The 15620-nt window shown below is 41.7% G+C and overlaps 1 protein-coding gene across 2 annotated transcripts in view; it reads right to left on the reverse strand.

The window, feature by feature from the left end:
• The window catches only part of ATP11A (ATPase phospholipid transporting 11A), a gene marked incomplete at both ends in the record, with an annotated part of 119473 nt that extends 105699 nt beyond the window's left edge, over positions 1-13774 (reverse strand). For both annotated transcript variants that reach the window (XM_080613781.1, XM_080613782.1), the window contains one exon: positions 13736-13774. In XM_080613781.1, coding sequence (XP_080469907.1) covers positions 13736-13774 — 39 coding nt within the window. The remainder of the gene's footprint in view (positions 1-13735) is intronic.
• Positions 13775-15620: the final 1846 nt, after the last annotated feature.

Raw genomic sequence — 15620 nt, forward strand, 5'->3', positions numbered from 1 at the left:
ACACACCTCCCTCAAGACCAGGTCAGGTTGACAAATGAGTGCTTCTGTCCCTTTCAAAGTAGAGTCCCCTACCACTATGACCCGCCTCTTTTTCCTCACAGCTCCAGTAGAGATCTTCTTTATGGGCGCACCAGCCGGTTGTTTCTGGTGCGAGTGCGCTTCCTCCTTAGCCCCCTGGAGGACAGCAAAGCCGTTCTGGGTGGGGACAACAGCTTTAGGAGGAAGCCCCTTGCTTTTAATTGTCCTCTTCCTCCTTTTTTTTGTTGGTTTTCTTAGGTACTGTTTCCCAGCTTCCTGGGTTTACGCTCTCCTTCTCTCCTCCATGAGCTGCAGGGGACACTTGAGGCCTCTGCACAGTTTGGGCCTGGAATGCCAACAATAGTTCCTACTCAGCAGATGAACACAGGGAAGTTGTTGTGAACCTTTATTATGGCAATCGTAAAGCATGAATTAATGAACCCACCAAGTGGTATAATTACTGCTCAGAATAACAACCTGTGAAGTCTGCAGGTCATCACTTTAAGATGTTATGCAGCTTTATCCACAGAAGTTGTTTTAAACTAGAATGTCTTATAACCACCTGTTCACAGCTGAAAACCAAGATGGCTGCAAAAAAGCCACGAGAGTATTTTCTCCTTTAAATTAACATTCAGCAATTTCAACAGTTGTTATTTTAGAATCAGAATACTGCAGGTTAGAAGACCTCTCTCCAGACCATCTTGTCACTTTTTACAGAAAAAGTTAAAAAGCATGAAGCATTTTTTGCCTAGTCTGATATTAAACAAATGTTTTTGTTGCCCATTTTAGAAATACCAAGTTTAAAGAATTATTTTCAGAATTAATTCATTCCAAATAATCCTTAGTGAAATAGATCATGTACACCTTGTTTTCATGCACAGAAACCCTTGATTTTTAATCACTTGACACTGGCCTTCCTGGTAAACCAAAGAAACCTTCCTTTACCAGTCTCCCACAGTTGTCTGTGAAAGGGTTTAAAGTAGTATAGGCTTTCACAATCTTAAAGGATTCCTGTTCTGGCTAGCATCTTTATTTCAATAAAATATGTTCTAATATACACATGGGAGGAAATGCTAAGTGTATAATGGCTGATTTTCTCCCCCAAGTCATTATGCTTTGACTGCACTTAGGACTTCAGGAAGGTCGAGCCACATGACGTAAGAGCGCTGCTGAAGTGCACATGACAAGGCTAGTTAGGGAAGAAAGACTGTAGTTCTGTGGCTGGTTTGTTTGTTTTTAAGTAACATTCTCTCCAGTTTGTAGCCTCCCATATCCCTCTCCCCATTCTATAACTCACAAAGCTTCTTAACATTTATATGAACTCTCACCCCTTCCCCAGTTACTCCTTCTCTGATGTCAGATGCTACCCACAAAACAAGCCAGCGTTCCATGGATTTCAGCAACTTGTCAAATCAGCCCTGACTCATCAGTCATTCTGGGATGTCACCTGCATTCCAGTTAGAAGCACTATCTAGAACCCTGGCATTTGGCAGCACTCTTTCCCTCACAGTGAAAGTTGCTACGACTTCATCCATTTCAGCTTTAAATCCAGAGCAACCGTTACCTTTTTAGGAATACATCCACATGCTCATTGCCCAATGGTTTGTCACTCAAAGTAAAACAGATGTCCCTCTCAACAAGCCAAAAGACCATCCAGAAGGGAAAAGAAAGAGCAAGCTTGTCTCTGCTGCCAGTTTCTTTTGACAAGCTCTTACAAGATTACAAGAGCTATATGCTACTGCATCAGCCTGCTTAACATTACTATTTTGGTCTTTTCTACATACTACAAGAAACTCAAGGAGTTCAGATCAAGCCTTTAATCAGTTTAAGGAAGAGTCCCAAGATGTGGCTGGCTGCAGCAACCAGCAGCACCACAAACATGCTTTTCCACATCTGTGCTGATCTAACCAGCCAGCATCAGGCAGAAAGCTCCCTGTGCTTTTGTCTGGGCACTGCACAGATCATGTTTCTGCTTTTCCCCTGTACACCTCCAAGATACATTATGTATTTGACAGCAAAAAGTGCAGTGGCACTTTTTCTCCTCATCATAATACTCTTCAAAGATCAGCTAAAAGCCACATAACCAAGCAGCCGCTACTCTGTGGCAAAAAAAGTCATTATCAGCAGCATTAAGTGGTCTGACTGGAGGCAGAGGAAGAAAGAAGAAAAAACAAAGCTACAGTCTTAGGAGCCTTCAAAGTCTGAAAGTTTGTTCAGTTATCTCCATGACTCAACAACCATGACTCAACCAAATTTTGTTTGACTTCTCTCATCATTTTTAACATGCAAAAATGCAAATGCATGTGTAAATGCATTATTATTTTCAGTTTAGAATACCTTATATTTGTTATGTGTAAGGACATAGCAAACGAATACCAGTATTTTAATTCTACATGCCCAGCAGAAATCCAGTCTCGAATCATTTTTTTAATATTTTTTTTTTAAACTTACTTCATATATATATGCACTGACCTAAGAGCTCCTTGAACAAGTTACAGCAGATACCGTTAACAAAGTAAAAATGCACACAGTAACCTTTCACTTCCCAGGAAAGAAGTCAAGGGCTTAAGAGCCTTCAAGAAAAAAACAAAATAAAAAAAAGTCTTTAAAATTTGAGACCTCCTCTGCTAAGAGAGACAGGAAATGTAGAACCACAATTCAGATAATCCTTTTATCAACCTGCCTGTGGTCACTGCACACTGCTTCCCAAAAGCACATGAAGCTTTCCTATTGTTTCTTATGCTATTACTGTCATCAGGTAGGGAAGCTTAACCTCCTTACATTAGATAAACTTACAACATTAAAAAGTCAACATATTCATGAATCACCTAAAAGTGACCACACAGTTCAGGACAGAGCACAGAGTTTTTTGTATTTTCCCTTAATTTCTCACCTCCCAGTGTCAATACACCAGTACTGCCTATAAATTAGGCCATCTGGTCACCTGACAACTGTAAATAGCAAGCACTCACTTAACACTGTTTAAGAGATTAACAATACTACAGCATTCACAGAACCCTGCAGGTTAGTTCTGGTTTTGTTTTGTTGGGTTTTTTTAATCTTAGAAGATGAAAGAATTTTTTAGTTGTGCTCAACAACTGCCACAGAACAAAATTTCATCTCGGCTTTCGCCCACATGCCTCTATCCTACCCTCTATTACATTAAAGACTAGCTATGTATTTAAGTGGCTATATATTTGTTGGACAGAGGATATACATTCCTGCAGAGAGCTTAAAGTCAACATCAAAAGTGTATTTGTTTAGAATCCTTAGAACTGCTTTTGTTTAAGGTAGTCACAGATTGAAAAATCTGGACCAAAAGGATAAAATTACTAAGTATTCTTAAAAATTAGATGTGCAAGACATTTCAAAAATCGGTCTACTAGATTTTAAACTAACTTAATGTTTGTAATACTTGATGTTCCCTGAGCAATTTTTATTTATTTTTTTTTTTTAAAGCCTGCATGAACAGACGGCTTTTGTCAGTGAAGTTTTCTAAACTTCGTATTGGTGATCAGGAGGCTAGAATGTGATTCAAGATAACTTTTAAGATCACACTTATTGTGAATGTAATTCCACTGATGAATCGAAGAAAACGATACAGCATATAATTTACTGGAAGAGTTGCAGCTATTCTATAAAATATAAAAAACCCAATGAACAACAGCATTTCAGTACATTCCATACTTACAGAAAAACTGCTGAGCATTAAAGAAAAGCACTAACATTAATTAATCAAAATGTGCTTATAGTATAAGGAGTCTTTTGATCAAAACAAATGTCCTGCCTGAACTTATTTGCATTATATTTCTGCTAACATCAGTATAGAAGTTGATTATTCTTTTAGTTATGACTTGGTCAACAAACTGTTTTGAGCCTACTTTTGCAGTATCTTCTCTCATACAGATCATATTTCACATAATAAAAGAGTCTATTTCTACATAGGCACATTTATTGTAAGATTAATGGCAACCTGGTTTTTAAGAGCTTTCAGGGGGTGTGGGAGGGGGCAGGGGAAGAAAGAAGGAGATAGTCTCACAGAATAAGCAGGACAGCAAACTTTCTCAACAACATTTCCTCCACATTTGTTATACTCTACCCAAAATGCATCCAGTGATTGATATGCCATTTCTGTTACATCAGGCCTGCATACACAGCTGAAGTCATAATGACAGCCTAAGTACCACCAGGATTAAAATATCTGAAGATAGAAGTTACACAAAAGTATAACGTCAAGCCAAAGTCACAGGCAGAGACACTAGATGTGTCTCACTAGAAGACTTCTCACTAGAAGATCACAGTTCTCCTTTAAGTCAGCTTTGGGACCCCAGAGCCAAACACTCCACTCATTCAGGAAACACCGTTTATGTCAGTCCGAGAAATTACAGTTTATTCAACACAAAGTCACCTCATGAATATGATGAAATAAATAGAGTTCAGCTTTTTCTGGATCACCCTCCTTCAGGTTTATAGCAGTTTAATGTTAGCTATCAAATGTCACTAATGATTCAGGTTCACCTCAACAGAGGCCACATATTCATTCTGAGTGGTATATAATAGTTGTACAAGCACAGACAGTGGATACTGGTGTTTGTACTCCATTATAATCATTTGTGCAAACAACTCATTAACAGTACTCTGAAAAGACGTGAAGGGCTACATAAAATGCTAGGCATGAACTACAAGTTGCTAATGCAATTCAGTTCATCTACACATCTACTTCACAATGTAAATTAGAAGCATTATAGACAATGCTGGGTAAACTATTTGATTCCTTCCCTCTCCTCATTTCATCCACACAATTCTCTCAAGACAAGTACTTCACGCATAAAGTTTCTTTTTCTGCATGCGACTATTTTGATTATTAACTTGAATCGTGCAGAACTTCACTGGCACATCAGATGTGCCTTTCAGAGGATTTCACAACATTCTTTTAGTGGCAAAGTAGAGGAAGAGCCTAATTGTCCTTAATCCTCTATGTAAAATAGGTTAGATGAAATCCTCTTTTAACTGAAGCAAACCGATTACTCAGTGCCACCAGAAAAGAAAAAAAAAAAAAAAAAAAAGAAATGCTGCTCCCTCTCCACACCCTGCCCCATATCTAGATGAATTGAATGATTAATGAAGGAAACAAGTTAACCAGTCTCCTATTTCAAAAAGGGAAATTAGTCTACAGGAAACAGCAGAATAAATGGAAAAGTGTCTCAACAAAATCTCCGAACTGTTAAGCTTTCATGCTTCTAATAACTACCATAACACAAACAAGAACAAGCATCCCAGAATACAATTTCACAGCATGCCTCAGTAATCAGACAGAAGAGCTGGTATAAAGCCTGTTTATTTGTTGGTTTTGCTCACTGGTTGTGGTTTGTTGTTTTTGTTTTTTTTTTTCAATACTAGTACACATCTGAATCCCTGGTAATTCTTCATGTAATTCTTGACATAGCCAAATGCCAATTTACATAAGTACACGTGTACACATCCACACATGGATGCATGCATGTATGCAGATGCAGGAATAAAGGAGTAATTGGGGGTAGCAGGAGGAGAAGCAGTGTAGGACACTTAAGTAAAAATAAAAAACAACCCTAAGACAGTCATTATAGGCTTATGTCCACACCTAGTTTCCTTCTTGTGGCAGTAATTTTATTACCTGAAAGTATTAATCTACCCATACAACTTCTCTCTATGTTAGATTTGTGCAATATTCTCATCCCTGTTGTAAGGAAAGATGAATACACAGAGAAATTAACATCCAGATGGACAAAGATTTAGGTGCATTATCAGCCTGTGGTCTTCCGTGATGCTGCAAACAAACTCCCCAGTCACTGACTCATATCACCAGTCTCCCAGAACAACCCAGGCTAGGCTGCCAGTTTCTTCCTAGAAAGAGTGCATTTTTAATACAGTATCACAAACACTCACAAAATTAAAAGCAAAGTTAAATAATAAAAAAACTCAGGCTTTTCACAATGACTTGGAGCGTGTTTGTGCCACAGGCTTCTCAGTCATTACTGGGGGGGAGGGGGAAGACAGATGACCCAAACAAAAAACCCCACCCAACTGGTGTCTGCGTGATATGGAAGAATCATCCTTAGTTAGCCTTGTACACCTGCAATTGTTGCCATGGCAATTATAGCAGAGAAGATAATAGCATTCCAGTGTCATTCTGCTTCACAGCTCAGGATGAGCTTCAACTGAAATATCCCTTGATAATTATATAAATAGATAATTAATAAATAGAAATACATTACCCTGCATAATGGTAAACCAGAAGAATAAGAAGCATTACTTTGGAAAAATATAATCTAACTAAAAGACTTACATGAGGAGAGGCAGGCTATTTTGTTAAAAATACCCAAAACCCTCCCAAACAGTAAAGTTGAGTCCAGTTGCATAACAGGTGCTAAAACATCTGCTCAGTATTTTCTATGGCACAGTTTCCTCTTGATTTTCTTTCCTGCCACGCCTGCGTATGACATGGAGGGGGTACCTCACTGTCAGGTTGCAGCTCCTCAAAAGACAACTGTTTTCTAGTCACAGTTAAACCTAGGGAGATTACACAAGTTTATTTTCATAGAATCCTAGAATTTAGTTCTAGGTTTGGGTTGGAATGGACCTGAAAGATTACCCAGTTCCAACCTCCTGCCATGGGTAGGGACACCTTTGACTAGACCAGATTGCTCAAAGCCCCACCCAACCTGGCCTTGAACCCTACCAGGGATGGGGCTGTCAGAATTTCTCTGTGCAACCTGTGCCAGTGCCTCACCACCCTCACAGTAAAGAACTTCCTCCTTATATCTATTCTAAATCTCTTCTCTTTCAGATTAAAGCCATTCGCCCTTGTGCTATCACTATTTGCTCCCTCTCCAGATTTCTTGTAGGCCCTTTTAGACACTGGAAAGCTGCTCTAAGGTCTCCCCAGAGCCTTCTCTTCTCCAGGCTGATCAAGCCCAGATCTTCCAGACTGTCTCCATAGAAGAGGTGCTCCAGCCTTTACAGCAGTTTCATGGCCAACTCTGGACTCCCTGCAATAGGTACATGTCCCTCTTGTGTTGGGGATCCCAAAACTGGACACAGTACTGCAGATGGGGTCTCACAAGAGCAAAGAGGGAGAATCACCTCTCTTGACCTACTGGCCATGCATCTTTTGATGCCACCCAGCATTATCACCATCTTGATAGCATAAACAGTAGCCAGCTACGATATTTGTGGAACATTTAGTCAGCCCAGTTACTGCTTTCTAAGTGGTTTGGGTCTAAAAAGCAAACTTATTAGAAAAATCTCCTTCCACTTTCTGCTTGTTTCAATTACTCTCACATGACACAGGAACAAAGTGATCAGAGATGTCTAGCTATATATGTGCTACAATTCACCTCACCCTCTTCCATTCCAAAAAATGGCTTTAAAAATACTCCCTGCTTTTGGTATTGATACTCTGAGGTGCTTTAGAAAAGGCATAAAAGCAGAACTGTATTTATATTTTTTTAATGAAAGAATGTGCTATCAACAGACAAAAGCAACTATCCAGTTCTCATCTCAGAAGATACAAGTATTTGATACTAAAAATGGAAAGGTTAAAAGTTCTTGATCTATTTTAAGTCACTGAAATACTTCTACAATTTAGATGCTCCAAAAGCAGTGTTTTCTGCTATCAGAGATCATCTGATGAGTGCAGATGAGCAATATTTTGTAGTCAATAGCAACCAGCTTGTAATATGTACTCTGGATTCCTGTGAGCTGTTTTGCATATGCAATATCCTATTTTCATTTGTTTATTCTCAAAAGAAAAGGAAAATCATTATTTTCTTGTGTAAATTAGCCAATTAATTGGCTAGGGGAAGGAAAAAAAAAAATAAAATAAAGCCTACCTTTACTGCCCCTCAGCAATAACTGATAGAGGAATTGAGAGTGTTAGCGGGTTTTTTTGAGCCTCAGATTATAATGAAGCATCTAACAGTTTGTTACAAAACCAGAACACAAGAGTCACTACCAGTAAACAAGAGGCAGATTTGCTGAAGTGTCAAATCCTCTCAGCCACAATCAATGATCAGCAGAATTAATTTCTCAGGTAAGTAAAGCTAAGAAGTATGCAGGCAACACTTCATACAGACTCTTCCCTTCCCCCACCGAAAAAAAGCAATTGGGAGAATAATAAAGCAATGGTGCTCGGGAAAACAGGAATTCAGAACTTACTCACGCTGTTAGACACACTGTCACAGCTTCCACACCAAGAACTGGTACCCACACTGAAACAGAGATGTGAGATGGGAAGCATCTCAGGTTTCAAGAAAACATTGTGACACATTGACTTGCACAAGAGATAACAAAAATGCATTACATACCAGGGATAGACACAAATACTTACAAAATGCAAGTTACCAATTGCTGACCTGTGAATACACAGGTAGCTCCTACTGAGCACATTTTTTGTATGATCAGTAGAGTTTGGAGACCAAGAGTCCATATATGAACACATTTATATGACATTAAAAAACAGCTCATCAAATTATACCGTTGGAATTAAAAGAAAACAAACAAGCAACCTCTTTGACTTACTGTAGGTGACAGCTGCAAAGAAAACAGTGTTTATGTTAACAGGCACCCTAACTAAGAAACATCTGTGCAGCACTAGTTTGATACCAGCCTGCGAGCATACAGAAAAAGCTGAATAACTATGAGCAAAAGAACTGGAATGCAAGGGTATTCCCACATATATTAACTGAACTCAGATTAAAAACAGTAGGTCATCTGAAACACTTGAGGAATAGACTGTCCTTTTAGACACAAAAAGTTACAGAGCACTGAGGTTTACAATCTCACCAACTTTCAGGTCAAAGCAGTTACCAACCTTTGCTGTACCAAAGCTAGTTAAAGGGAAAAAAATCCTGAAGCTCAATATTCATTTTGTGTACTAGGACTACATACACAAGTAAAACACTTAGGAAATCTAATTAGAAAACAGTTTTAGAATTATACTGTCAATAAGCCAAACAAAATTGTCTAAATCAATGACAAAAGCCACAGGCTTGCTAAGAACCCTTAACATAACTTCCTGTTTAGGTTACTCAATCATCTTCTCAAGCTATGATTAAAGGTAACCCACTTCTGTAGAAGTGGAAAATAAAGCATATATTTGTAAGCTTATTTATTCCAACCTCCCAAAAAGAAATAAAGAGAATTTTTTTTAGGGTTTTTTTGTTTGTTTTGGTTTTTTTTTTTTTTAGAAACACCTACAGAACTATAGGCCAGCACCTTCCCAGAGGCCAGAGCTGTAATAAATCACTGTTTCTTCTGGAAGTAAATCTTATCTGCTACTACACACATTCAGAGATATTTACACAGGCAACAAATACTTAACATCCAGATTTATAATCCTAAAGTAATAGGAGAACCTGAAAGAGAAGCGATACAGTGGCAGGATCTCTAAATATACCATGTTATGCAGGCAAAACTGTTCAGTGATACAGACCTCTGACCCAGTAGTATTTATTCTACAACCCAAAGCCATCAACCTGGGCAGGAGCATTTACTGATGAGGGCCAGCTGTCTTATAAAACACAGAACAGACTGTCACCATTGGCTGCAAGATGTTTAGCAACCATTATGTGTCCAAACAAACATATGCCAAAGAGGGACGTTTTTCCACATTGCCCAGATATATCCAAATCTGCAATATTCAGGAATATGAAGATCCACATTCATCCACTAACAGCTATTGTGATCATAGAAAAGGCATGCACATGTTTTATTGAGGAAAGTAACTGTTCATTTTGTGAAAGATAAAATGCCATCGAGACTTGTTTTAAGGTTTTAAGATTATTAGCCATCTCTTGATTATAAAAAGGAAGAACTTCAGAAGTCCCAAGATCAGCAAGAAACAAGTTACCAGGGAAAACTAACGCAACTGCAGTTACATGGGCAGAACACACTGCTTAATGACATCCACAGTGTCCCAAGTAATCTAACTATAAAACAGAAGCTAATCATGTTTTAACTATCATTGTATGCTTGTTTTTCCCCTTAAACAGCATACTGCTTAATATTAAACTAAAAAGTTCCTCTCATCACTGAGCATACAGCAGACTCTGCATGACACTTACAGGACAGTACACACTCATTCCATATTCTCAGGCTGTGAGTCTGCCCTCCTGGGGTAGCACGTATCATCTGGGGAATGCACAAACAATTCAAGGAGAAGACAGAGAAGCATGGTGTCTAATGCAAAAGCAACATCCAGAAACAGAGGTTCTATTTTTATAGAGTACGGGATGAACAGCATAACCCCCCCAAGGCAATTTTCATACTACCCCTTCATAGCCATTATTTCCACTATTTGGAAAGTGTAAATTAAAACAAGAAAAAAAAAACAGTTGTCAATTTATCTTATTTTAGACAGCCTATTCAAATTCTGCAGTTCCACACACCAGAAATGCTCTATATAAAGTTGTTTCTATTTTGTTACTTACAGATACCCCTGCTATAGGTCAGAGTTTAACACAGCAAAGTATACAGAATAATCTCAGACACAAGAAAAGTTATGTTGCTGTATTCCAGCTTGAAGATCAGGATACTTTGAAAACTACATTGAACTTTATGTCAGCTGCGCAGCAGTGAAACAAACAACTCGCACAGAAAGTAATTCTTCACCAACAGTCCTATAAATACTGTATGGCTGCATTAATGTTAAGCAGAAATAACAGCTGAAGAAAAAAAATATATTGCAGGATGGATATAAAGAGGCAGAGAAACAAAATGTCAATCACTGCCTTTGTCCTTTTAAGAGGCTACAGCATCTCTTGGTAAAGAGATATGAACTACAGTATGACTAGCGTGCTGAACATGGATCTTATTCAACCCATGCCACTGAATTGTTCCAATGCCTGGAAGATATAAAGGTAACACTCAATGCAGTTAAAACAACAGACAAACGTGAAAATGCTAACCAGAAAACTGACTTCAACTTAAACTGATAGCACCTACTCACCATTATGCTTCCATACGGCACTGGAGATATGCACTATTTTGCATTGCTTCAAAACAGTGACTGCAAAAACAGTGTGAGAAAAGAGAATGGGGGAACCTTCACAGTCAGGACAAGAACCCTGGTTCTTGTAACCTATGCCTTTATGTCTTATAACATATAGTATGGGGAGAGAAAAGAAACGAACTCTTAGAAACCATCCTATTTGAAGTCTCCATTAGTACATCACATAGCAACTGTTTGCTATCCAAGATCATACCACAAAGCTACCAGCTGCCTCAACAACATCTTCACCCTGCATCAGTCAGAGTTCTCAGGGTAATCAAGACCAACCTGCTCTGGTAAGGACCTGCAGCTGAACAAGTCCAGAACATAACTTGCAGCACAAAAATTTGTAATTCTAGGACCTCGGTCAATTAATAGTTTCTATGCAGGTTTTAATTAAATCCAAGCTTGAGCTTACTTTGAAATAAGCACAAGATGTACCTATTCTCTCTGACTCTCCTGCAGAGGTATCACTGCTTTGTCTCCCTTTTTGAAAAGCAGCTTGAAAAGAGGCAAGCACATCTACACCTGTGAGGCCTGGCTGGTATGCATAAAGCTTGGGTGAACAACTGCAGAGTGATATGGCTCACATATGCACCTATTACTCATGTACAGCAACCAGTTTCAGGCCCAGCATTCAAACTATTCATTTTAATTTTTACTGCTGTAGCTGCACAAAATAGTAGAACCATGGGGATTTAAAACAAACAAAAAACCCAAACAACCAACCACCAACACACACACACAAAAAGAAAACACAAAATACACAGGTATCAATGGCCTTACTGAAATTATGAACAAACACACTTACTTACTTACTTTAGCTTTTACAAAATGATCTTTCCTTGGAAGAGAGGATTCAAAATTAAACTGACAGGAGTGCAAAAGAAGCAACAGGTGAAAATACACAAAGAACAGCTAGGCATGCATAAAGTAGTCTGATCTTGGAAACAGGAATACTTCCTCACATGGGATATGATAATGTTTCGTTTAGCTTTTAGATTGCTGAATTACTCTCATCAGCAGTGCAGGAGGTTGGTGATAGTCCACAAGCTAAAAGTTCAAGTACCTCATTTTCAACATACTGTCTTCTCATGTACATCATATTTTAAAAGAACTACTGTGGCTAATCTCAGCCCTGTTGCTTTCACATTTGATGTGTAAGCCTACTTTGAAAGAGTTCCGCAACAGTGCTATGCAGAAGAGATTCAGAGACCACAGTATACTCTGTGCACAATGAATGAGCTATTTGTACGGCCTCCAGATGTGCACGCACACACACAAAAAAGTCTTAAATTGAATCTCACAGATCAGCGCTAAACAAATACAATACCAAACTGATCCTGCCTATTTCCAAAGGGACCTCAGCACAACTCACCTAGGCTTTGCATATCCCCAGACACTACTGCTTCTCTTCTAATACCTCATTGTATTTCAAGTATTCCCCTCCTTCCCTCAGGGCCACTTTATAAAGATCCATAGCTGCTTTCAGTAAACACCTTCCCCATACTCCCGCATCCCACATAATGTAAACGGGGTTGGAAAAAATCCACAGCTCTACTTTTCCACCTCTATTTTTCTTCATTCACATGTAAAGAAAAGCTTTAGCCTGTATCACACTGATACAGTTCTTGACAAGCATAAAAGTGTATTTACTTTTGTTTGGTCAGAGCACAGAAGTTTCTTCACTTACAGTACTTTCTGCATGATAGGAAAAGCTATATTTATAGTTCTAAATCCCAATCATCTCTCCCTCTGTTTTGTTGGCTTTGGTTTAAATTTCTCCCACAATTTTCTGCTTTTGGATGTAGTTCCCTGGTATGGGTAGCCCGTGACACTCATATTGTGTAAACCTGCGCTTACTGGCATTCCACCAATCTAAACCCATTATCCTGAACATTTGTTATGGGCTCAATAAAACCGGATTCACACTCACTGATGCACCTCAACCTACACTTGGATTCACTCTAATGCACTACTGATTCGCTCCTTCAGACGGTATGGGTGGACGAAAACACGCTGACCAACAAGCAGGATCAACTGGCTCTTTCCCCAGAGTACACTAAGTTTAGTGTGTTTGAATCCCCAAAACCTTGAGACTACTCTGAGGACTCATCAAGTGTATTTAAATTGGACAATTTCACAAAACGCAGCTTGACTGAAACAATATAACAAAGAGGAAGAAGAAGGGGGTAAAAAGGGTAGAAGAAGAAAGAAACCTTAAGGTTTTATCTGCCTTGATAACTGCGTGTCTCAGCACACTGTAAACGACAGTGCTTTGAACTCAGGTCAACCGTTCTGGTTCAGCGAGGGCCAGCCCTACAGCCAGCTACCCGGGGAGAGGGCTGCAAGGAGCCTATTAACAACTGCTGCGACCTCCCTTTACACGGGAAATCACGAGTAGCAACTCTGAGGCTGCCCCGGCCGCCGTGCGAGTCATGGGACCCACGAACTCCTACCCGAGCCCTTCCTGCGAGCCCGGGGCCACCGCGCGGTGCGGCCACTCCGCCGAGACCCACACGAATCACTGTCGTTCGCAGCCTCGCCGCTACCCTCCGCTTCAGGTGTCGGCGGAGCTCGCTCCTGCCCCGAAAGTACGCGCCGCACTTTGAGGGGAAGCCCCGGCGAGGGCTTCCTCAGAGATGGCTCCGGGACCCCGCCAGGACGGGCCCAGCCGTTGATACTCACGTATCGGCTCACGAGGGTCCGGAGGAGGCTGCAATCCATGGCGGGCTGGCGGCCGCCGCAACTGCCCGGGCACTCAGGACCGAGCCGACGGGTGCTCTCCAGTGCCGCCGGGCTCCCTGGCTCGCCTCACTTTCCACATGCAGAGAGCAACGCTCGCTCCGCCAGACCGCCGCTACCCCGGCCCGGCGCTCGCCGCCGACCTCGGCTATGCCATGTGCTCGCCGCCGCCGCCGCCGCCACTGCGGCGAGGCACCCCGCAGCCCCTCATGCCCGGCACCACAACAAGCACTTTGGCGTAAGGGAAGCAGATAACATATGCCGCAACCGCGCCGTCCGGCTCCCGACAAGCGCTGTCCCGGCGCCCAGACACTTTAACCGCCGGGCGGGGCAGGGCACAGGGGCCGCCCCCACGCCGCTCCCCCTCACGCACGCGCGCGCGCGCGTGCTCCCGGCACTCAGCCCGACCCCAAGCCCTGGCGCGGTTCGCGCAGCTCCGGCTTTGATCTCCTCGCCGGGCGGCCCCAGCCAGCGCGCGTCACGCGGCGGGGGGAACACAGGCATGCGCGCGCCGGCACCACCTCCTTTCCCTCCCTCCTCTTCCTTTCCCACACACAGTCGGTGCTCGGTGTCGTGCCCGCTGCCGTTAACGGTGGGTAACGGGCTCCCGCCTGCTTGCGGCTGAACTGAGGGCGAGCGGAGGTGGGGGACACATAAAACCTGCCGGGAGGAGAAAAGCACTTTAAAACCTCCTGCCCGCCTTCACACCACCCCTATCCCCCCGTGCGGATCGCGGCGAAGCGGGACGCGGGGTGGGAGAAGCGAGGCTGCAGCCCCATGCGAGGGAAAGGAAGGAAGGAAGCAAGCAAGGGGGAAGGTGAGGAGGGAGCAGTAGCCGCCGCGCCCTTCCGGGGCCGTCTGGAGCGACGGTGTTGGCAGGCGGCTCCTGGCAACGCCGGGATGGAGGGCTGCGTCCAGTCTGCGCCCGGACTGAGGGCACTGTCGCTCTGCTGTGGTGGTTCGCGGGGGTGCGAGGTGTCTATTGTGAGACCGCAGATGCTTTTAAATGAGTGTTACCGATTGCAGGCGGCGGGGCTGAACTGATAAAAGCAAAAAATCCTTCGCTCGCTCCCGCTTCTCTTCCTCTGCGTCCCGGCTGCCGAGGAAGGGCAGCATTCACGGTACATGACGGCGGGGAGCTGCGGCGTTTTGCCGGAGCACAGAACAGGTGGAAGCTCCTCCTTTGGAAAGCGCAGCAGAGGCAGTCTTTTTTTCAGTAACTGAAGCCCTAATAAGCCTACAAACAGTAGAAATGTAAGTGAAGAGATAAGAAGTCATCAAGAATGTACACAGAAGTAGGAGCCTATCCCGGGCTTTTTAAGATAGCTGAACTAACACCTTTGAAGGCCTTTGTTTTCCTCGCCTGTTGTGTTTTCATGCCATTCATACCAAAGGACTCCCTCAAGTTTGCAAGAATCCTATAGGTAGTCTCAGATAACTCATGTTACTCTGTACACTAGATAAAAACCTGACTTAAAGCTAAATACTTTCTCCAAAATTAGTTGGAACTTACTAATTTTATAAATATTTAATAAAAAGTGAATTTTAACAAAAGAAAGCAAGATCAAAAGCATTTTATTGTTGTGAAAATCCATCCCTTCCTGTAGCAATGATCATGTAAGCTGTCCTTTATCTCCTAGCTCATGGCCAAAACTAGGCAATTTTTGATCCTTTATGTGTTGCCACAATTCAGTAGTTCTTTGGACACCATAAAATCTAAAGAGTAACTGAATTTCTTATACAGTGGAAAAAATGTAGATTACGTTTTTTGAGATCATCACATAAATGCTAAGAGAAAGGACATAGGACTGATTCTTTACAGGTCACC

Source organism: Psittacula echo (genome assembly GCF_963264785.1).
Source record: "Psittacula echo genome assembly, chromosome: 3".
Taxonomy (NCBI): domain Eukaryota; kingdom Metazoa; phylum Chordata; class Aves; order Psittaciformes; family Psittacidae; genus Psittacula; species Psittacula echo.